Source organism: Prunus avium, chromosome 4, assembly GCF_965620075.1.
Source record: "Prunus avium chromosome 4, drPruAviu1.hap1.1, whole genome shotgun sequence".
Classification (NCBI taxonomy): Eukaryota; Viridiplantae; Streptophyta; class Magnoliopsida; order Rosales; family Rosaceae; genus Prunus; species Prunus avium.
In genome coordinates, this window is record NC_142287.1 from 25,202,665 (window position 1) to 25,227,031 (window position 24,367).

The 24,367-nt window shown below is 37.5% G+C and overlaps 4 protein-coding genes across 5 annotated transcripts; all 4 read left to right on the plus strand.

Moving 5' to 3' along the window:
- Positions 1–566: 566 nt before the first annotated feature.
- LOC110774439 (homeobox-leucine zipper protein ATHB-52) lies at positions 567–1,257 on the plus strand. The gene has a single exon (XM_021978976.2). It carries the CDS (start codon positions 725–727, stop codon positions 1,238–1,240), a length of 516 nt encoding a protein of 171 aa, XP_021834668.1. The 5' UTR covers positions 567–724; the 3' UTR covers positions 1,241–1,257.
- A 1,639-nt stretch (positions 1,258–2,896) lies between these two features.
- On the plus strand, positions 2,897–6,087 carry HPY2 (RING/U-box superfamily protein). 2 transcript variants are annotated; one of them, XM_021978984.2, is made up of 7 exons: positions 2,897–3,144; positions 3,273–3,344; positions 4,044–4,154; positions 4,263–4,403; positions 5,141–5,280; positions 5,527–5,606; positions 5,693–6,087. In XM_021978984.2, exons 1-7 carry the CDS (start codon positions 3,049–3,051, stop codon positions 5,830–5,832), a joined length of 780 nt encoding a protein of 259 aa, XP_021834676.2. In that variant the 5' UTR covers positions 2,897–3,048; the 3' UTR covers positions 5,833–6,087. The 2 variants fall into 2 exon arrangements, with proteins under 2 accessions (XP_021834676.2, XP_021834677.2); XM_021978985.2 differs by having other exon boundaries at positions 2,901–3,144; positions 4,293–4,403.
- Positions 6,088–6,439: 352 nt separating this feature from the next.
- On the plus strand, positions 6,440–11,230 carry LOC110774454 (Polynucleotidyl transferase, ribonuclease H-like superfamily protein). Its single transcript, XM_021978990.2, has 6 exons — positions 6,440–6,848; positions 7,295–7,497; positions 8,138–8,218; positions 9,067–9,192; positions 9,529–9,652; positions 10,763–11,230. Exons 1-6 carry the CDS (start codon positions 6,594–6,596, stop codon positions 10,961–10,963), a joined length of 990 nt encoding a protein of 329 aa, XP_021834682.1. The 5' UTR covers positions 6,440–6,593; the 3' UTR covers positions 10,964–11,230.
- A 1,238-nt stretch (positions 11,231–12,468) lies between these two features.
- LOC110774459 (P-loop containing nucleoside triphosphate hydrolases superfamily protein) lies at positions 12,469–22,637 on the plus strand. Its single transcript, XM_021978997.2, has 6 exons — positions 12,469–14,244; positions 15,472–15,612; positions 15,774–17,532; positions 18,583–18,890; positions 20,231–21,090; positions 21,197–22,637. Exons 1-6 carry the CDS (start codon positions 12,925–12,927, stop codon positions 22,362–22,364), a joined length of 5,556 nt encoding a protein of 1,851 aa, XP_021834689.1. The 5' UTR covers positions 12,469–12,924; the 3' UTR covers positions 22,365–22,637.
- The last annotated feature ends 1,730 nt before the right edge of the window (positions 22,638–24,367 follow it).

Below are 24,367 nucleotides of genomic sequence, written 5' to 3' on the forward strand. Positions count from 1 at the left end.
ATAATGTCTTCGAAATCCCCTAAATTTAGAATACTCGATTACCTTTACGGTAAGGATGAGAAAGGGATATACTTTAGATTCTAAGTCTTTTGTAATGACAAACCAACTAATTCTTGTTCTCATGATAATTTTCTTTCTCAATATTAAAGAGGTTCCAAATTCAAATTTTTCTTGATAAAAAAATCTTTTATAATTATACCGATAACCCGTTTGCTAAAACAAATGCCCTATGAACTATAACTCAAGTACCATTCACATAGATTAAGAAACATATAAAATTTAGATTCAAGTCTTACTGTAACTAAGTTGTCGACCAGTTTATCATGACAAATTAATTAGAAAACACTCGTACATAAATTTTGACTCAAGTGACATTATGCGGAAAAAAAAGTTCAAGAACAGTAAAGCAGAAAAGAACTATAGAAAGGGAATTTATGCATATTATATGACATACGAAGAAAAAAAAGGATTAGCAAACTAATACTCAACAACAGTCATAAAAGATAACATTTTAAAATTGTAGAGAAGTAGGGGTAGGGCTACTTCCCACGTGAAAACCACAAGGGCATGAACTCTGTCTCTCTGGTTTTCAAACCCTTATAAGATAGCTTGAACCCAAAACATGCCTCATACTCATAAAAAAAATTATCACTAATATCCTTTCATCTCTCAATTAAATATTATCTCCCAATCTCATACAAATCCAAGAAAGTTCAGTTTGATCATGGAATTTTTCCACACCCCAAACCATAAACACTCATTCCAGCACAACAAAAAGAGGCTAACCCAAGAGCAAGTCAATCTCCTAGAGAGAAGCTTCACCTCCAACAGCAAGCTCGAGCCCGAGCGCAAGCTCCTGCTGGCCAAGCAGCTGGGAATCCCACCGCGACAGGTTGCGATTTGGTACCAGAACAAGCGCGCCCGGTGGAAGACTCAGAGCCTTGAGCTTGAATACAATGCAATCCAAGCAAAGCTGGAGACCGCCTTAGCTGAAAAGAGGAGGCTGGAGAAAGATGTTGAGAGGCTTAGAGGGGAGCTGAAGAAGGCTCATGACTTGGTGTTGGTATTGAACCAAACACAAGAATTGCCTGCTCATCCTATGATTTGCTCAATGTTTAATTCTTCTTCTGCTGAAGAGGGTGTTGGGAGCTCCAGCCTGCAACAACATGAAGATCAAGTGAGTGATCATGAGGTTAAACAGCTTGAGGAGCTCTATGCTTGTTTGATAGGCATGCAGTGATGGGTTTAATTAAGCTTTAATTGATATATGCTGGGATTAAATATATATATTAATATACTTCTGATTCTGGAGGACAATAATTCTAACCCTTTTTTCCTTTTTTCTGTTTCTGGTTTTAAATTTTGATGGTGTTAGAATTTCTTTTTCAATTCATATGCATATGGGTGAGTACAAGGAAAAGTCACCTATACCGGGAATACCGCTGTGTGATGATATCCAAGCCAATCATTCATTGTCATGTGTTTTAATTTTTCGACATGGCAATGCAACTTTCCGGCATAACAATGCTTGATAGGCTTGGGATAAACCACAGTGACATCCTCATTGTTGAAGAATATAAAGTCCCACATCGGAAACTTGAATAAATAAAATAAAATATATAATAAATGATTTTACTACTAATATCACCGAAGCCTTTTGTAATAATATTCCACACTATTCAAGTAGAATACTAATCAAGTACGTTACACATTTATTATAGTGGAGAATAGAAATCGAAAAAAATAAATTTGTATAGCAATATAATATCCATCTTATCAGCAGATTGGACTCGTAATTGGATCATAAATTTTTTTTTTTCCTGCCATGGTGGTGTGAAATAGAATCATGTATCGGTCAAAGGCTGACTTGATCTGAATGTCCTTCTCAATTGTTACGTTTTCTATTATTTGGTGTGACAATGAGTTTGTTGAGTAATCAATATTGTATGAATATTAAATTAATTTAAAGGGAAATATAAAGATAAATAGTTGTCGCAAATGTCTGATTCTCATTTTTGTGCATTTCATTTATCAGCATGAACTCCTAACTGTCTAATTCTTTGACCCAAAAAAGAAAAGAAGGAAACTGTTTAATAAGTCTAACCATCTCTATTATATTCGTATAAGTGGACTTTCATCTCTGCAAGTGGTTCTCCCCCTCTCTTACTCTGACCTGGCCTAATATTTTTCTCATCTGGCTCTCATCTACTCCCTAAATTAGTCTAAATCTTAACCTAATTTTACAGTTTTTTTTCACTTGAATTGATGACGATGAAGATGACATGGAGCGTTCTCCAAAGATAGCTCCCATTTGTTTGGGGCGTTGTGACTGGAGAACGCTCCTAAGACATGAAATCCCAAATCTAACTCAAAACTTATTAATTTGCAAACGAGTTCCACACCTATGTTCTTCTCCTTGTGCACACAATACAATAACCTATATTAATTGAGCAAGGGATTATTTTGAGATCACTTAAGCATTGTAGCTTTGATTAAGAAAAACACAACGTATGTAGTTTTGATGCTATTTAAAAGTTAGGTAGTGAAAGAAAGAGGTGGATGTTTAATGGTTTAATTAGTAATGTGATTAGTTATATTAAATCTTTCCCCAAAAAAAAAAAACTAAAAAATCTTTATTTCGTTACAATTAAAACAAAACATTTGGTGTGTGTCTTAGAAACGATTCTTGGGTGGCTGAAGAATCCTATTGTTAATTGACGCCCATCAATTGGACAAATTGAATCTATATTTTGAAACCGTTGGATCATGCCCATCAATTGGACGGCTAGGATCACAATGTTAATTCACGCTGTGCTGTGGAGTTTGCCTTGCTTGGGCCTTGTGTTATACGACTCGTCGCATTTCGGAAGAGCCTATACGGTGCCGTCTGGGTTTTTGTTCTTTCCACGCTCAATCTCCCTCCAAAATTCCTCATATATCAGTTTTTAAGAGAACTGTTGCCCTCACTCACCAGCGAAGAACCCGCCAATCAGCCAACCGGTTCGGCCCAAACCCGGTTGTCGAAAACCCTAGAACCCAAAGACCTCCATGGCCTCCGCCTCCGCTTCTCGAACTCATGGCGCCACGGCCCGGATCCGAACCGCCACAGCCACTCTCTACGAGGACAACCAGTCTCTTATCTCTGTAAGCTGTTATTTATAATAAATCAAACATTTTATCATATTTTCATTTTCTCTTTTGTTGAAAAAAGAGCAATTATAAGAAAATAGGATTTTTCTTGGTTGTTATTATGGAAGACTATTTGGTTTCAGGATATTCGGAGAGCTGTGGGTGCAATGAAGGAAATTGCAGTTGATTTGGAGAGAGATAATCAGTTTGAGAGGGTAATTTCTTTTATTTATTTATTTATCTATTTAAATTCTTTATAAATAGTCTTAAGCTCTGTTTGGTTTTCAATAAAATGTAGACTAACAATGACCGAAGTTTTGGATTATTTGAGAATCAGCCTTTGTTTTTTTCTTTTTTCTTTTTTAGAAAAAAAATGGAACATTGTTGAAGTTGCCCTTGCAAAAGTCCAAGAATTAGTATGCTAGTTCATGTTAGTCTATTTTTTCAATGTGGGACATTTGGGACAGAATTTATCATGCTTCTGTGCCTGACAGTTCTGACAGTTGTTGTTAGGCACTCTATCAACATTTTCTCGATTATAAATAGTAACCTTTGTATGCTAGAATGTTCAAATTTTTTTGTGCTTAACTGTTTTATCTGTTTACGGAACACCCAAGAGGAAGTTTAGGGTTTTTCGGCTGAGTTCATAAATATGGCTGATAGTTACCATCAGGAACTTTGTAGGTGTTGCTTAACCCTTAGCTAATTTCTGAAATCTTGGAGTTATTTTAAATTGGGCTGTTTTCTTGTTAAACTGTAGCTGCTGAGATACTCTATCTGATGTAATGCCATTTGGATCCTGAGTTTTAGCTAGAAATTGCAGATAGGATGAAATATTAACTGTAATTAAAATGTTACCATAGATGCAATAAAGTATCATTTCTCAAGATATGAAAACCCCTAATATTGAACAGGTGAAGGAGCTTGAAAATGCTGTTATTGAATTGTTGGGTACTCATGAAGACTGTTCGCATTTTTCATCCACAATTCAATCTGTTGGGGAGAAATACCAACCTGGGCCACAGGTTCTTGGAATTTTCTTCTTCATGCACGTTTCTCATTCAATGACTTTGCTTATTCTTGTCCCGATCTCGACTTACTTATATATTTGTTATTTCTGTAATCCATCCAAGCTGATGTGTGTATATTATCTTCGAAGTCAGCTTACTGATTTTGATCAGTTGTTCAAGAATGAGGTTGCAATGCTCAAGGCTAATTCATCTTCAGATCCACAAAACCATCCTTTGATGCGCCAATTCCGGGAAGCTGTCTGGGTATGACCTTCCCTTATTTTTAAATGGACAAAATAAGATTTTGAAAAGTTTCTATGGCGTTTGACAATGCTGAGACAATGTTAATGCAAGCATGATGGATTAGTAAATGTCATTACATTTATATTCTATTTTTTGTAATAACCTTTTGTCAACTATTTTAGGACAGGAGAATTCAGCTAGAAAGATGCCAACAATTGTTAAAGCATTTTTTTCTGCCTGGCCTTGTAATAGTTTGCGTAATTTTTTTATTTCTATAATTGAAGGGAATGCTTAATATTCTATATGTATGTAGTTCAAAGGTTATACATTTTTGTGAAACTGAGCAAGTATTTTTCTGATTAAGTCCTCCTGTAGCTAATGATCATCAGTTCTTAGACTGTTGTAAGTGGTTACTTAACCTTTGTGGGTTTTGCTGCATTCTAGGTAAATGCTAATATGAAAATAATTAGAATCGTAAACAATGATAAATGAATTTAGGCAAAGAATTAAGTATTATTTCTTCATATTATTTTTGTTTGTTAGGCATATTTTTTTGGTCTAGTGTAGTTTTATCAGTAAATTTGCGTCCTCCCCTCCCCCAACACACAACAATCTGAATTGTGGGCGGGCTATTCCGACTCACATTTCTTAGAGCTGACACAGTCCTTTGTCCTTGGAGCATTTGCTTAGCTTTTCGTTGTATTGCTAGGCTCACATTTTCTTTATGAAATGTCGATGTTCTTTATACTTTCCTGCAGAATGTTCATCATGCAGGAGAGCCTATGCCAGGTGAAGAGCAGGAGGACATTGTAATGACCAGCAACCAATGCAATATTCTGAATGTCACTTGCCCATTAAGTGGAAAGCCTATCACTGAACTGCAGCATCCAGTTCGCAGGTGCTGTATGAGTTACTTCAAAATTCTTTTTTTCTCTTTGTTGGGAGAATTTGAATGTATGGTCTTCACTGAATGTTGATGTGGCATAGGAGTTCTGGCATTGAATATTGATTCTATGCTTGTTTATGCTTTTCAGTATGCAGATCCATTTTGATTCTCTACTTATATAATCTTTGCTGATAGTACATACTTTCGTTAACCTTTCCAATTTTAAAATCTTTGGGTGTATTTCTTCCCCAAATGCAGTGTCTTATGCAAGCATGTTTATGACAAAGGGTCAATCATGCATTACTTACGGTCAAAGAACACACGATGCCCTGTTGCAGGTATGTTTATCTTTTGTTTCCCCTACATGACATGAACTTATACATGACGCACTAGCTTCACCCTTAGGCATTTTTCCTCCTGTCAGCTTGCCCTAAGGTATTGCAGGCAGACAAAGTGGTGTGTGATCCGTTGTTACTCGTCGAAATTGATGAATTGCGTGCAATGAAGGAACAGACTGTCATGACTGATGTGATAGAGGATTTCACTGAGCTTGATGAAGAGTGATCGATGATTTCAGGATTTGGAAAGTCTGCACACAGCCTTTGAGCTACCTATTTTGACATGCTTGTAGTTCCTTGCTATGTGCCTTCCCTAGAATGGTGTTGTACAGAGTCCGGGTTTTATGGTTTTGCATATGTAGTAGTTGAAAGCAGTTCCGGTAGCGAATTCGAACCCTCTTCAGGTTCCTTGTATTCATATCTAACATTGGGGTATAACAAAAAAAATATATATCGAGAGGCAACTTCACTGTTAACGACATTTTTCTCATTTTAGTTCGATTTGCCTTTCTCTTATATATAAAGTTAGATATATCTTGAAAATATGCAGATAAATTTTTAAAAAAATTATTACAGCCATTGCTTGGCTACTCCAGAGAAAAAGAAAGAAGCAATCTTCTTGTTAAGTTTGCAACATTAGGAAGAGAAGTAGTATTAGATTAACAGCTCGTTGTAGCGTAAATCAAGTTACTTCTATAAAAATGAACTTGAGCATAAATTATCGGCAAGAAATTTGGATAGACTTTCTACATTTTTTCACACAATTTAAAAAAAAATATATTATAAAGTTATGTTATTTTTATTCTCAATAAAGGAAAAACACACTTTAATTAATTTATTTATTCGGATTATCGGTTCATATTTGAACCGACTGGTTCACGCTTGACTGGTCTTTCCTTTCATAATTTCATTTCACGATTACCCGCCAAGAGGCCGTTGAGCAAAACCCGAAACACAGAGCGACGGAGACACAAAGACAAAGCAGCCATGGCATTTACCAGAGCCAGACTTACCACTCTGCCAATGCTTCCTTCAGTCTTCTCAATAACTCTCAAACCCCTCCTTCCCATTCCTCACCCCCTCCCTCCTCCAATGCGTTCCCTCCTCATTCCCTTTGCCTCTCTCTCTGCTTCCCAAACCGATCACGACCCATCAGCTCCTTCGGTCCCGTCGTCTCCGAGAAAGAGCAGCCAACTATGGAAGCCCATGTGTTTGTATTACACGCAAGGGAAATGCACTATGGTATGTCTAGCTTCAGACCACCAACGCCTTACGGTCTTAAAATCTTTTCCCACAATCCATGTACACTCATGATTTTGTTGTAGGCAGCAGTTTGTCTAGTTATCTTATTGTTGCTTTGTTTTCGGAAAGTATTTGCATTGGTATTCAGTAGCGTATTGTCTTGCATTCCATCTGTTTGATTGAATGCCTCAGACAAAGTGAGTGATAATTTATGACGCTGTTTGAATTTCTTACCTTTTTCTGTGTGAGTTGAATCAGAGTTTGGGGACCTGCTGAAATTATTGCTTGAATGTTGTCATCTCTCTGTAGATATATGTAAATGGTTGTTAGTGTATATATCAAACCAATACATTTGCACCGATACGCTTGATTCATTTTGTCCTGCTTTCCTTTTCATATTACTGTGTGAACACTTGTAATCTAATTAGAGTTACTTTGTTTTGAAGATGGAGGATCCTACCCACATGGAGAAATTCAATCATGATTGCTCCAGAGATCTTCAAGTGACAAATTACATGTCAAACCGCATCTGCTCTCAGAACTTAGATTATTTTCTTGTGCTTGATTTGGAGGGAAAAATTGAAATTCTTGAGTTTCCTGTTCTGATGATTGATGCAAATACCATGGATGTCGTGGATTTTTTCCACAGGTTTCACTGCACCTCCTCAATGAAATTTAGTGGAATGCAATTACTAATGTGCCTTTCCTTCTAATAATTTACTTTCTATTGGAAGGCTAGAGCTTACTACTACTACTAGTAGTAGCACCACCATTAATGTTATATATATTTCTCACTTTTATTGTTGCAAAAGTTTCGTAAAATGTCAAACAAAGAGTAAAATGAACTTTTGCGCTTTCATGTTTTCTTACAACGATTACTGTTTAACATCTCTTAATCAGAGTAAGCAACTACTAACAGCCATATCAGAGCAAAACAGATGACGATCACTAGTATTCATTTTACAGAAGAGTCTGCGATTTAAACCACCAATTTCTTATTTCTTCCCCATTTATTAGCAATATCTACTCTAGTACATTCTTCATGCTTCTATTAACGGTATCGGTCATGTTGTCAAAGCAACACCAATTCTGTCTGGTGTGCCTGTAAAGGAGTACCATTCAGACAATTAAAGGGACATCCGTTACTATTCCTTAATTTCCCTAGGAATTCTGTTTTGGTTTTTTCAGTTCCTGCCTTCTCATGGTGTTTAATTATGATTTCATCTTAAAAGTATGATACCCAGAACTGGCTAGTTTTGTTGTCTAACTTTTCCATTATTCTTTTGCAGATTCGTGAGGCCGTCAGAGATGAGCGAGAAAAGAATAAATGAATATATTGAAGGAAAGTATGGCAAATTTGGAGTTGATCGGTATGCCAGTAATTCAGATTTGACCACACAGAACTTATGCTTAACATGTTTCCCATTATTATTGGCAGATTAAGAAAATAAATTTCATTCGTATTTAAGACCCTACTAGATCGAGTTATGCAAACAAATTGAGAAGGCAGGGTAGCAAAAGCTAGATGAAGGCAAAAATGTTTTAATTTGGTTACACGGAGATATTTATTTGTCATATATCACATATGTTTACCATGATAGAATTTTGTTGTCAAGTGTATGCATTCAATTTGTGGTTCACAGTAGTTAGTAGCTAATAAAAATTGTTCCGGTCTGATGCAATTACAGAGCTGATGTCAGCTGATGTAAACTAGAAAGGGAATGATGTGAAACTGAAAGACCTGGTACCCAAAAAATAAGGTATCAGTAAATTAGTAGACAACTTCTGCTACTGGAAAGTCACCAAAATGGACCTAGTCAGAATGAACAATTTTGCGGTTCTAGATGGCCTTAAACAAGAAGAGGTGAAGTTTCGAGATCTGGAGACTGCTGATTTGGAAGAGAGTGCTTGGGATGAGTGTTGGGGTTGAAAAGCCAAGAAGGATGTAGTGAAGAGAATAACTTTCAAAGAGAGCGGTTTGGTTTATAGAGGCAGGTTGATACTGGAGAAACAATGATAGTAATTGACAAGAGTTGTTCTGTGATAGAGAGTTGACTTTAAACAATAACTTGCAGTGTTAGATTGAACGCTATTCCATATGTTAGTTTCCAATACTAATAAAGCAACGTCAGATTGTGATAATTTTAGCAAATTACCTTTGTAATTTTTTTTCTTTATGCTGATAGTGGGACATCAATATGACTTATACAATTTGCAGTGTTTGGCATGATACAGCTATACCATTTAAGGATGTTCTTCAACAATTTGAAGCCTGGCTAATTCAGCATCAATTATGGGAAGAAGAGTTGGGTGGGTGCCTTAATCGAGCAGCATTTGTAACTTGGTAAGTCTCACTATTCAGGAATGAATATCTGGCCTAACACTTCACTAGTCCTATGATATCAAACCTTTCCTCTTTCTGCTTTTGCTTCAAACTGTAAATGATGCTAATAACACTTCACTGGTCTCACTAATCAGGATAAAATTATTGTTTTCCAGTACACTTCATAGTGGAACCACTGGGTGTAAATACCTTCAAGTTTTCGTCAAAATTCATCGCTTAATTACTCCGTAATATCTGCTTAAAAAATGCTAACAAAATATTCTCTTATGATATTCAAATGAGGTGAAGCATCACCATCTTCTGGATTTTGCTGATGTATTGTTAAACTTGTGTCAGCGGAAACTGGGATTTGAAAACAAAAGTTCCTGAGCAATGCAAAGTGTCAAGGATGAAGCTTCCATCATATTTTATGGAATGGATCAATCTCAAAGATGTCTATCTAAATTTTTACAAGAGGAAGGTAAAGTTCAAACTATTTCTTCTTTAATGCTTAAGAAAACATCACCTGCCTTTTGCTCATGATATGTCAATTATGGAACGAAGAATGAATGGTTTGACCAAAATATTTTGGTAATCTACTCTCTTTTGGTGCAATTGACGTGATGTTGGATGTGGTTTTGGTTTGGTCTGATGATGTTAAATATGAATAAACCTAAAAGTTCAGAGAATCAGCGTAGAACTCAATGGTTCCAAACTTCAATGAACCAACAGGTTCAATTCAATGTTAAACATCTTCATCATTGATGCATGCTACAAATGCATTCCAGGTTGTTTCTGTTCAGTGTACACTTTAATATAATGATTTTTATAGTTAAGAGAAAATTTGTTTAACCCTCCCCCTGGTGTGGCCCGTATTCACTTTGCTACTCTGGTTTGGTGTCACTTTGCCCATGTATGGCGTATTATCTTAAGTTTCCCATTTGTTTGAACATAAGGTATCCCTTATAGTTATGATTAAGTGGTATGAAATACAATGGTAATCTCTCAGATACAGTCTTGACCAAATCTGTCAGTTCCAGTGCATTCCCAAACCATGTATTTTCAGTTAACAGCATGATCAAGCATAATCCTATGAAATGAAATGATACATCAAATAGGCTTGCATCAACTTAGATCCACAACCTGATGCCAAACATCCAACGAACTCTTTGTCAGGTTAATTCTGGTTATTCTTTGGGCTGGACCAGAATGCACCTCTACTTTTCATGATTTATTAGGCTGTTTCTCTGTGTTGAATTCTTCTAGATTGCGTTTGGATAAGTGGATTAAAATGAGGGATTCAGATTTGTTTACCTAGTCTAAACTGTTTTTGCTAAATGTTAAAAAACATAAAAGAGAGCTTTTTGTTTTTTGTTTTGGATTGCGAAGAGAACGCTATATTGAAGTAATTTAGAGAGTAATTTGAAATAACACTTTTTCCTTTTGAGTATTTGAAATCAATCCAAATTCACATGTGGACTTTATTAACATAAAATTCTCATTAACAAGTTTACGCCAAAACTTCAGATCCAAATACTAAACTATAAATTCAAACACAAAATGAAGATATTTGTTTCGTTGTGGATTGCAGGCCACAGGAATGATGACAATGATGAAGGAGCTTCATTTACCATTGTTGGGAAGTCACCATCTTGGATTTGATGACTCAAAGAACATAGCAAGGGTAGTGCAACACATGCTTGCTGATGGTGCACTTATACAAATTACCGCAAGGAGGAATCCTGATTCTCCTGAGAAGGTTGAATTTCTATTCAAGAACAGAATAAGGTAGCTGATTCTAGTTGGATTTATTCAAAAATTGTTAACTTAGTTGTAAGAAACAAAATATTTCAGCTCTTCAGTTCAAGGCGCACACCTCATGTATCAATCATCCCGGAAGTCATATCTGAGACCTTTTTGGCTATTAATTCTAAAGTCTCAGCTGCCTGCTGTAGCCCTTGTAGTCTTTCTCTTTATTTCTCAGCTGACTGCTCTACCCTTGGAGATAAGACTTTGGCTTGATTTTGTGGTGATATGAAATTCTGAGCATTCTAATTCATCCAGGACAGTCACATATCTTGTTACTATACCAAGGAATTTGCCTCCATCCTATTGAGGGTTTAATTTTGTTTTAGGTTTAGTTCTTCAATGAGCCACCTCAGCCCACTTCTACTCACCCAAATTTTTAGTTTTTTCAGTTTTTTTTTCCCAGGTTTTTATATGTTGGAATTAAATACCAGGGTAATTTTCTGCTTTAGGTCAAAACAATGTCATCATAATGTGATATAAACCCTAACTCTTAAATGCTAAATCCTAAATCTTAAAATCACATGCTTACACCATTATTATCAAAATATCAATAGAAGATCATATTTGGTCTTGGTGATCTTGAGTTTGGATTCTTTCCTCATGTTTTATGTGCTAATATTATGCCAAATCTTCAGACTAAGCTGTTTTTCAGGCATTAATTTAACACAAACCCAATATTACATATATTTTTTTTAAAACAAGGAAAAGTTCATATATTTGGTGTTTTGATATATAAAAAAGTTCATGATTTTAGTGTTCTTTCAGAGTTATCTGAACAAGATTTTGGCTCAAGATATATCCGAATCTTTTTTTTTATTTACCAAATAAAAGTTACAAATGGTGAATCTCTATTTCCTACAAGTGCAGCCATGCCAACACAAAGTAAAGCCCCACATAAAAGCATCATCTCCCATGTAAGATTTTGGCACTAAAAAAGAGCCGTTGTGAGCCCTTCTTTGAATTGAAACCCCAATATACTTATTCCAAAACCCACCACCCTCCCATCCCTTTGTGTTTTGGAAAAAAAATTAGAAACCAACATATTTGGAGGCAACAACAAGCACCAAAATAAAACTTGGAGCAAAATAGCCAAATTGCACTCTTCAGATAATGCACCCCCACGCCCTCCCCACGCGCGTGCACTCAACCTCACAAAAACCAACCAATTTAAATCCCACCAAATTCCCAAATTCCCAAAATCCATGCCCTAATCAAAATCAAACCATGTGTTGCATGTACTTTACTGATTTAAAAAGACTCGCAAATGTGTGTTAGGCCAGTTGTAAGAACAGTGAATCTGCCTCGTTGCATCTAAATTCCAATTATCCTCTTTCTAAATTGATTAATTTAGAGTAATTTATACTATTCGTAAAAAAAAACTCTCATCTATCTTGATTATCACATAGTTTGATTGCACGCGCTATGAGTGCTTTTGGGATATAGTTTGAAAAAAATAAAAATGAATAAAAACAATGTGGAGCTCTTCTCCTCTCGCCCTAGTCTCTCTATAACTTAACAGCAAACAGAGAAATTCCAGAGGGATAGAAAAAGGAGAGAGCTTCAGAGGGGACAGAGTCTCCAAAACCAAACCCAGAAGACCCAATCTTCACGGAGCAAACCCAAAAGCTCAACAGCTGAAAGAAGCTTAAATATGCTTCCCCATATTCATTTCTAGGGTTTCTATTTCTTTCTTGAATTTTCCTTTTTTGTTTTTCCATGGGGAACCGATCGACTCAGCTATGACCCTGTGAGTCCTTCAGCTCTGCTTCAATACAGGTTCTCTTTCATGAATCTGAGCTGAATCGGGCGCCCAATTGGACAAAGAAAGCGATCCCTCACTGCCCATTTGCCCAAAGCCTCAGGTTATTTTTGCATATAATCACACCTGCACACACATAGGCTCGCATAGAGAAATTTGTATAGGATTCTTGTGTGCTTCTTGTCATGCGATTATCGTCAAAGCAAAGTAAGGCTTCTAATCGGTCGGGGCCTCGGCCTCGGAAGAAGCACAAGAGGCTTGATGCTATATGTGAGAAGGAGTACAAGAGAAACCATGTTGAAGTGATTGGGGGTAATGGTGGGGCGGGGCCGGGGCCAGGGAGCTCCGGGAGTGGTGAACTGGAGCTGCGCCGGAGCTCCAGGGCTCGGCGGGCCCCAGTTATGCTCGATGTCTCTCCTGCACCACCAAAGAAGCGGCGGAGGATTGAGAAGAATGTAATATTGAGTGCTGAGAAGAGTGTGAAGGATGAGGATTCCAACACACCGGGAAGTTGGAGATCGAGGTTGAGATCAAGGGGTAGAAATGCGGGTTCAGTGGTAAAAGGGAAACGGAAGCTTTTTGAAGAGACGGGTGGAGGCAGAAGTGAAGAGAATATGATGAGCACTGAATCAAATGATAAGAATGGGGGATTGGAAGGTGGGAGGCCTAGGATTGTCAAATCAAATAGACCAGGGAGGATTAGAGCAACAAATAGTTTAGAGCATGAAAAGAAAGAGAATGAGTTACCTGTGATCAAAGATGAACTTGTGGAGGAAGAAGTGGAAGTGATGAGGAAGGATGAAGATGTTTCTCTGCAATTGGATAGCGAACTGGATGGTGGGGTTCAAGGGGAAACTGTGAAGGGTGATTCCACAAAAATAATTGAGGCAGGGGAGAATTTACAATTAGAGAAGGGGTGCATGGGCAATGAGAATGTGGAAACTATGGACAATGTGGAGACCATGGAACATGCTGATGAACAGGTGGAGCAATCAGTATGTGCGGTTCAGGAAGAAAATAAGGGTAATCAGGTGGAACAATTAGGGTGCGTGATTGAAGGAGAAAATCAAAGTAATGCCATGTCAGAAGCTGTTGGAGTTTCAAGAAATGAAGTGGAAGTTGCAGGGTGTCATGAAGGGAAGGATTCCGATTTGGCCAAGCTTGATGAAAATCTTGCAGTAGAAGTGAACAATGCGAAGGTGGATAAGTTGAAAGGTATGAAATGTGATACACTTGGCAAGCCACGCATTAAGGAGGGTAGACGGTGTGGTTTGTGCGGGGGAGGGACTGATGGTATGCCTCCAAAAAAATTAGTTCAGGAGACGGGTGAGAGCGAGAATGAGGCATATAGTGGCTCTTCAGCCTCTGAGGAACCTAACTATAACATATGGGATGGCTTTGGAGATGAACCTGGCTGGCTTGGACGTCTCTTGGGTCCTATAAATGATCGTTATGGTATTGCTGGAATATGGGTCCATCAACACTGTGCTGTGTGGAGTCCAGAGGTGCGATTTCTCGATTGACTTTTAAACATTTTGTGCTTTACATCATGGTACTATCTGTATTTTAGATTTTAAGATCTCAAGCTTTATGAACATGTTGGTACCACTTGCTATCAGTACTGGTTGGCTTCTGAGGTTGGTAATGAGATTACGAACAGGATAATCTCATCTTTTAACAATTCAAGATCATTGTTTTGGTTGCAAAATTTTTAGTGCTCCTTCCACCAAAAAGTTGCCCCTGAATGGTATCACGGAAGATAAACTTTAAAGTTGGCCCTGTATAGATCAATTCCACTTTTCCATGCTATCTTCTTCTTGGAGCTTTCTCACATCTTAACATTATGTTTTCATAGATGCTTTAATTATAACAACACCATTGCATTTAGTGTTTTTTTTTACTGTATTACAACAATGACATCAACCTATGGTATATCTGTAATGTCACATGAGGATTATGCTAGAAAAGTTAAGACCTCATCAACATGAGTTTTGAGTTATCATTATAAAGAGTTTTAAGACATGGTATTCAGCTGAGTGATCTGTCTTAAAGTATTGGACCTTATTTTCATGATAAGTATATCAAAGGCGAGAGCCTTCCAATGAAGAAGAGTTTGCATGCTGCACTAGGATGCTATATGGTCACTCATTTTCTTCTAACATAACTTCTAGTAACCTCTACAGACTGGATTGTCCTTAGTTAAATATTATTTTGAAGTTTTAAAGACACTGACCCTCAGTTGATATTTGGATAATCCCAATTATCTTCCTGGAATTACAGTCAAAAAATTTTCCCCACTCTATTACTCTAAGTTAAGTTATTTGATTTGTAGCTTTTTGCAGTAGCCTGCTCTTAACTTATTCTGTTGAAAATAGTGGCTGGTTAATCTGGGTTTGTTAGCTCTCTGCTCTTGGTGATCTAGAAGATTCTTTTCTTTGCATGAATGTTAACTGATGCTGTGCTTTTATCAGATTATTAGGGATCTACATTTTACCATCTCTGTCTTGCCCTGTGATGGAACACGTAATTAGGAAGTAAGCAACAATCTTTTTTGCTTGATCATCAACAACTTTTGTCTATACATGCAATTATTTATTTATTTATATTTTGAACTTTAACCTGCTTGATAGATCTGCTACTGTAAGTTAGAATCTGCATTTTTCATTTGTGTTTAGCTATTTCAGTCAACACATGTTCCAATAAATCTCCATACATGTGATATATGTTTGCAGGTTTATTTTGCTGGTTTAGGATGCTTAAAGAATGTACGAGCTGCCCTATGCAGAGGGAGAGCATTAAAATGCACCCGCTGTGGAAGGCCAGGAGCTACAATTGGGTGCCGTGTTGATCGGTGTCCACGAACTTACCACTTGGTTTGTTATTTAGCTCTCATATTAGGAAAATTATCAATTTATAATATGAATTTATGTGCAATATCTGGTTTGTTGTCAACAGAGAACCCACACACACGTAAACATAATATATATTCCAACTTAAATATATTTTACGGCTTATGGCATTCTGTGTTTTGCAGCCTTGTGCACGAGCTTATGGTTGTGTATTTGATCATCGAAAATTTCTGATCGCCTGCACTGATCATCGGAATCTCTTCCAACCTATGGGCAATCAATATTTAGCCCGTATAAAGAAATTGAAGGCTAAGAAAATGAAGATGGAAATAAGGAAACTTTCAAATGATGCTTGGCGGAAGGATATTGAGGCAGAAGAAAAATGGTTGGAGAATTGTGGTGAGGATGAAGAGTTTTTGAAACGTGAAAGCAAGAGGCTTCATCGGGATTTGGTAAGAATTGCACCCGTGTACATTGGAGGCTCCGACTCTGAGAGTGGAAAACTATTTCAGGGTTGGGAATCTGTTGCAGGTCTTCAAGATGTCATTCGATGTATGAAGGAAGTTGTCATATTGCCTCTTTTATATCCAGAGTTCTTTGATAGTCTTGGTCTCACACCTCCTAGAGGTGTTCTTTTGCATGGGTATCCTGGAACAGGTAAAACTCTTGTTGTCCGGGCATTAATAGGTGCGTGTGCTCGTGGTGATAAACGGATAGCATATTTTGCTCGCAAAGGTGCAGATTGTCTAGGAAAATACGTTGGTGATGCTGAGCGCCAACTAAGACTCTTGTTTCAGGTTGCTGAGAGATGTCAACCTTCTATAATATTCTTTGACGAGATTGATGGGTTGGCACCTAGCCGGACAAGGCAGCAAGATCAGACACATAGTTCGGTTGTGTCAACGCTGCTTGCTTTAATGGATGGTCTGAAATCTCGAGGTTCTGTTGTAGTTATAGGTGCTACAAATCGTCCTGATGCTGTTGATCCAGCATTAAGGCGGCCTGGAAGATTTGATAGGGAAATCTATTTTCCACTGCCGTCAGTTGAGGACAGAGCTGCCATTCTTTCGCTACACACTCGAAAGTGGCCAAAACCAGTTGCTGGATCCATTCTCAAATTGGTTGCAAGAAGAACTGCTGGATTTGCTGGTGCAGATCTGCAAGCACTTTGTACTCAAGCAGCCATCATGTCCTTGAAGAGGAATTTCCCTCTGCAAGAAGTTTTGTCTGCTGCTGGAAAGGAAGCTTCTGACCATAAACGCCTCCCTCTTCCTGCCTTTGCAGTGGAGGACAGGGACTGGTTGGAGGCTCTGACATGTTCTCCGCCTCCCTGCTCTCGTAGAGAAGCAGGAATAGCTGCTAATGATGTAGTATGCTCTCCTCTTCCTACACACCTTATTCCATGTCTGCTACAACCATTATCTACTATGCTTGTTTCCCTTTATCTTGATGAACGGCTCTGGTTGCCGGCTCCTCTCAGAAAAGCTGCAAGAATGATTAAAAGTGTGATGGTTTCGGCTTTGAATAAGAAGAAGATGTCCAGTGATCGTTGGTGGTCCCATATTGATATCTTACTTCAGGAAGCAGATGTTGCAAAGGACATAGAGAGAAAGCTTCTGCACACTGGCATTTTACTTGGAGATGATACTTTTGGTAATTCTGATGCTTTTAGTGATGATGACGATGACAACATTTTGAAGTTTCCTTCTGTTAAACACCATGGTGGTGCACGCCCTAGTTTGTTGCAAAACATATCAGTTGCCTCAACAAACAAATCAGGATTTCGAATATTGATTGCTGGAAGTCCCAGATCTGGCCAAAGGCATCTTGCTTCTTGCCTTCTTCACTGTTTTGTTGGGAATGTAGAAGTTCAGAAGGTTGATTTGGCTACAGTTTTACAAGAAGGGCATGGAGATATGGTGCAAGGGATAACACAGATATTAAGTATGTTCCTCTTGGTTATCTGGTTTTTTATATTGTTTCTTTGTTGTTAGCATAGATAATTTAAGCTACGTGGTGTTGGTAGCCTATCGCATTATAATGCTTGAAGCTCAATAGTTGTGCTACTCTGAGTTCTCTTACCAAGCTGGAATAGTATGACAATATTTAATTGACTTAAAGTGTTCATGGTTTGAACTTCCAGTTGATTCATTTTTTGTCTTTTATCCTTGGAAGGGAGATTACTGTTCCAGGATTATCTACCTATCTTTTAAATGCATTTCTAGGTGTCCTAGAAAGTTTTTCCAACATTTCCACTAATTCTTTGATGCTAGGTAGTTTTTGGCCTAATGTATCATAAGATCCCTCAATATTTGAGGTGTTGGTCTAGCTGAAGTGATTTAGAAGTTCAGTGTGGGCCTGTGGGAAGATGACCAAGTCTGGAAAGCATAGTCGTACATGGATGCTTCTTTTCAAGTATGATGCTGCATACTTTTTCCATTCATTACTTAGCTCCTGTCCGTGCACTTGATACGGCTACATTGGACAAAAGTTTTCAAATGTGATGCAGCTTGGTCCCACCAGTAATGAAGGTTCCTAGATTAGCAAGCTGTGTATTTCCAACTTGTTGGATGGATTTCTCTTAGGTTTGAATAACAAAATGTAGATTTACCTTTATATCTTCTAACATTTACCAACACCCCTCCTGAGTTTAATAATATAAGCAGTAGATAATTTGTACTGCTAAAGGCACCATCATGACTTGTCAAAACACCTGGTAATATTCTTTTTTCCTTTGAGTTTAATAGAGTCGTGGTATAGCAACCAATTCATTGAATATGTCACCGACACAACAATGATTTGAGATGTTCTTATCTTGATGAAATATTTTGAGTTGAAAATTAGAGTGTAGGTAAAAGCCATAGGAAAAACTAGGAAATGATGTAGTGATACATGTGGGAAAGAAATATAAATTCAGTTGAAGTTTACAGTTAAACAGTAGTTAAGTACCATTAAATTTTAAATATTAAGAGCAGTTTTTATTTTCTATTGCAGTGAAATGTGCCAGTGTTGGGCCATGTGTAGTTTTCATGCCAAGAATTGACTTGTGGGCTGTGGAGACACCTCTTCAAGTGACAGAGGAGAGTGATTCTGATTTATCAGACCATCAACTTCCTGAAAATGAAAAGTCGTATTTTGTACATGGTCAGGCTGTTGAAGAGGGAAGTGGGTTCACTTCACAGCAATGCAAATCAGAAGACATGGGCGAGTGCCCTGGTGTTGCGTGTAGCGCTTCACATGCCTGGAACTTATTTGTTGAGCAGGTGGAGTCTATATGTGTCTCTACATCCTTGATGATCCTGGTAGGCTGTTTTTTTCCATTTTTCTTTTGTTTGTTTGTTTTTCTTAAATATCTTTTTATCACAGCTTTAGTTGTGATTTAGCATGTAGCCGCTTTCAGGGTATTGACTCTGCCACTTTTTTGCTGGCAAAGGCGTGCTTTAATCCTAATAATCTTAATCCTTTTGTTATCTTATGTCCGAAAGAATACAGTTGCAAATCTTATGGCTATTTTATATTTGGATCTTTCTCATAATTTATTTCACATTAAAAGCTCAAGGTTTCAATTTTCCTCTGTTTATATATGTATTTTTATGTCCTCTTTTGATGATGGCCAATTGAAAAGTCTTGCTTAAAAGGTCAGCATTGAATTTCATCTTTAATTCGAAATGAAATATTATTTATGTGAAGAGACTTGATAGATAGAGTGCGAGATTTCTGTACAGAAGCTAGCTACTGTGATTTTTGGCTAATTTATATTTTCTACACCAACTGGGTTGCAGTTGTCTAATCAGGCCTATTCAGGCCTTTAAGAGCTGCTCTTTCAAGATGTTAAAGTGTTTCCAGTTCTAGGGTTTGCCTAGTTTAATTTTGCATTGTGTGTTTGTGTGTGTGCTTTCCCTTTCTCTTCTTTTGGGCTTTTGCCCTTGTATAACCAAAATAAATAAATAGACAAGTTTATGTGGCTGTAAGTTTGATTTGGCGAGTTGCTTCACTTGTTGCTCAAAAATGGCATTTGGATGAAGTGGTAGCTGACAAGTCAGTCAGATGGGAAAGCACAGCTAGTTTTTCCTGGAAACATCTGAGTACGAATCTATATAAGAACCACATTCTTTTATGGTTCTATTGAAACAGGGACGGATGCTCTGCTTCTCTTTTTTTCCTTAACCCCGATAGTAAGTTCTTAGTAACTTATTGTCAACCGTATTTTCACCATTTCATAGGAGCAATCTCTTTTTTTTTTTTTTTTTTTTTTTTTTCCTTTTTTCAAATAATAGAAAATTGGAACAAAACATTTTGGGGGAATTTTGTGATGAAATGGTCCCTCCTGGGATATTTTTGGGAATGGGAAGAGGTGAAAGAAGCTACAGGCTATAATTACTGTCTTCCAAAAAATAATAACAATTTACTGACACAAGATAAAAGCATGGAAAATTTTAATGTACTTTGCTTAAAGCATCCGTCTCCTGGCTATTTTTCTCTTACTTTATTGCCTTCATTTGTACTGGTGCAAACTAGTGCTTGATGATATTTCTGTTTTGTATTAAATAAATAGATTAAATGTCGATGTTAATTTCTTTTTATATTAAATATATGGAATGTATGTCCATTTTAGCTTGTAATGCTTTTTATTTTTCAACAGGCTACATCGGAAGTTGCAGATCCAGTACTTCCAGTTAGAATAAGGCAGTTCTTCAAGAGTGATATATCAAATGACCATCAGTCAATTCCTGTGAAGCATACAGTTCCCCGATTTTCAGTGCAGGTCAATGGAGATTTCAACCATGATTTGGTGATCAATCTATCTGCAGAAGAGTTATTAAGAGATATAGTTCAACAGGTTGTTCTGTTAATTCATCAAACGTCCCACATCCATACAAGCTCTTGCCAGGAGTATAAAACTTGTGGTACATTAGAAGGTCAATCAGAGATGGTTAATCGCAGTCTAGATCATGGATCAGCTGATGCAAACAACAGTGTAAAACAGGGTACTGATGAGTCTCTTCTTAAAGCTCATCCACCACCTAACAATAGAACAGTGAAAGGGAAATCAAGCTTGCTGCTAGCAATATCTTCATTTGGATATCAGATTCTGCGATATCCTCATTTTGCTGAACTTTGTTGGTTTACTTCAAAACTCACAGAAGGTCCCTCTGCTGACATAAGTGGACCTTGGAAGGGCTGGCCATTCAATTCTTGTATAGTTCGTCCTAATAACTCAATTGAAAAGGTAGCTGTTGGTTGTAGCTCCAGTAACATTAAAAGCAAAGAAAATTTTGTTCTAGTTAGAGGTCTGATTGCTGTCGGTTTGTCGGCATACAGAGGTGTCTACACATCACTCAGAGAAGTCTCCTTTGAGATACGGAAGGTTCTTGAGCTTCTAGTTTTACAGATCAATGCAAGGATCCAGGGTGGGAAAGATAGATATCAATATGTTCGCCTTTTATCACAAGTGGCCTATCTGGAAGACATGGTTAATAGCTGGGCTTACACGCTGCACAGGTAATGCTTATATTGCCATTAGTGTGGTTGTGGAATTTTTTTGTTTTTGTTTGTTTGATTTTGCTTTTCATGGGTTGTTATCTAACAACGATTGCTCCCATTTCAGTTTAGAGGTGGATGCTCCAATGAAAATGGAAAGTGCTAAGCTAACCGATGTGAGACCTCCAGATGATCACCATGCGGACGATCAAGTTCAAAGTGAGGAACCCAAGCCAAATGGTACTAGCAAATGCTCCGATGGGCTTAAAGCGCCAGAAATTGACCCCCAAGGATTTGATAATGAAAAAGTTGGTAGTGTTGACTTAAATGAAGAATATGGTGATTTGGGTCATCCTAATTCTGAGGGTAGACTTGAAATTTCTGATTTGTCTGGACAGAAAATCGTCGTAATGAACTCTACTCTGGATAAATCTCTTCTTGATTCAGACGGAATTTTGAATGACCAAAATGGGACAAGCCCTAAACCACATGAGCCAGAAAAGGACAAGAACCATGTAGTTGGGAATGGCGATTCTGGATCCTTGAAACATTCAAATGGATTTGAATGCGCTGAATCTGTTGTCATTTCTGAGGATGGTTGTACCTGTGAAGAATTTGGCTGCATTAAGCTCTGTAGTTCTAGTACCGTCTGCAATGAGATTAATGGTTTGTCCTCAGTGGATGCTGGTATTGGACAGAATGATGTCAAGTGTGATGCTGATAAGCATATTATGGATGTTGAAATCTCAAGCAAAACAAGTCTCTCTAGCGAGTCTGGGGTTCTATGCTTGTATCGTTGTTGCCCTACATGTCTTGATACCCTCCGCAGTTTGACACAGAAAATTCTTATTCACAAATGGGGATCAAATAGGAGCCGATGGACTGCAGAGGATGTTCATGATATTGTTGCATCAGTGTCTGTGGATCTTCTTGCAGCAGTTAGAAGAATGAATGTTTCTGGAGGTTCCAGCAACTTATTGGATGATAAAATGAGAGACGGAAATAATGAGAGGTTTGAATGGCCGGAAACAATTACATGCCATTGCAAAACTTCAGGAAATAAAAGTCTTTTGCCAGTGGAATGCAGATGCCACACCATCAGCGAGAGCACCCCAACAAAAGAAAATGCTTCCCCGAATACTCATCTCAGGTTTGATTCAAATTTTATTTTCAGAGATGGTGTACTGGTTCGTATGGATCCTGACAAGGATGTTTCTTTTCACTGTAAATTCGAGACCCTGTGCCTCTGTTCACTTATAGAGTTGATAGTAATGAGCAAGCAGCCTTTTCATTGATTTGATCATTTCGCAGCTTGGATTTGCTTACCCCGTGGCAAAGTTTTGTGCCGTTGCGGAATTTAGATGTGAAAATTTTATCGAGTCGTTGAAAATGAAATTAATAGTTATTGGCTTGGTAGGTCTAAACTTTTCTGCAAGTTCCTTTTGGAGTTTTGATTCTCCTCGAGGAGCTAATCTCCCTGTAATTAGCACATTTGGACACTATTCTTTCATTCATTTTCTCATAGTTATGTAGTTGGACCTGCGAATTATGTGGTTTTGTTACGAACACTTAACAATAAGTTTTTCTTTCAAAAATATGTAATATAAAGTATTTAAGATGTTTTTGGAATAAATATATTATTCAAAATGGTCTAAGACAAGACTGATCATATGCCCAATCAAACAAACATATGATCCAAAAATGTCCTGGAAATTTTTTCTGGCTTTCTCCGCACAAACTTTTAACTCCATAAGGCTGAATCAACATTTGCAACTTTGGATACTCTCTCATCGAGTTATTTTGATAGTATGTATGATAAAATTAAGATGTTTAATTCCCACAATACATGACTCTTATATGCATAATAGTGAATAAAGATACAATTTACCGCTGATATATTCTTTTGTTGTTAATTTAGATTATGAAATATCGCAAAATCTTCAATGAAGAATATACTGCTCAGTTCAAATGCCCACCTCTAATCACCACCATCAAATAAGTTTATTTGAGGGACACCCTTATAGGGCCTACCTCAATTACTTGAATTCGAAACCATTTGACCACTCAATTAAAGCAAAAAAATTGGTGTTCTTAACCACTCGAGCTACAAGACCCTTGCAATCTTCTTCTATTTAAGCAAGAAAATGGGTGTTGTGATGGAGACATTACCAATTTAATGAATTCCTAATGATCCGATTAAGAGCGGATCTACATAGATGAAAATTAGAAATGTTAAATAGGGGTACCAACATTAACGTATCAGTACTATTAACAGTACTGAAAGTCACCCTTTATTCCCTTATTTGTATTGTAGCACATATAACAACAATACAAAGCTCTTTCTTGGTGCAAGGAGCGAAAGTTAGTTCCCATTATTACAGAGCTCTGTCTGATCCTGGAAAAGCTTATCAACATAGCCACTCTTAAGCCCTGGGTCAGATATGATTTTTCTCCTCTTTGCATGGTTCTTCTTCACCATAACACCCACCTCATTGTCTTTTTCCATAACAGTTGTAACGGCTTTGCTCAAGCTCTCCTTTGAAAACCATCCATTTTCTTCTCTCTCTACCAGTCAAACAATATGGTAGAATATTTTCATATATATTTCATTCTCCGAAATGAGGTATTTATAATACAAAGGTACAAACCCTAGTAGGGTTATACTAGGAAATAAGAAGAGTCCTAATTACATAATATCTATACAAAAAAGGAAATTAATAAAATCCTAATAGAATAAGAAGGAAATATCCTAATATGACTACGATATCTCACCAACACTCCCCCTCAAGTTAGAGCAAAGACGTCACGCATGCCCAACTTGTCAAACGAGTTGAGAAAGATACTTGTAAAAACAGCTTTTGTAAGAACATCGGCTAACTGATACTCAGAACTGATAAATGGGAATGAAACAATCTCTGCATCCAATTTTTCTTTAATGAAATTTCGATCAACCTCCACATGCTTTGTACGATCATGTTGTACAGGGTTATGAGCAATTGCAATCGCAGCCTTATTGTCGCAAAAAAAATCCATGGGTTTCTTAGGCCCAAAATCGAGGTCTCTCAATAATCTCATCAACCACAGTAACTCACATACGCCATGGGCCATCCCACGATACTCAGCCTCAGCACTAGATCGAGACACCACCTTTTGTTTCTTGCTTCTCCACGTAACAAGATTGCCACCAACAAACACAAAATACCAAGACATTGAACGCCTATCAGTAGCTGAACTTGCCCAATCAGCATCTGTGTACCCTTCCACATATGTATGACCATACTTAGAAAACATTAACCCC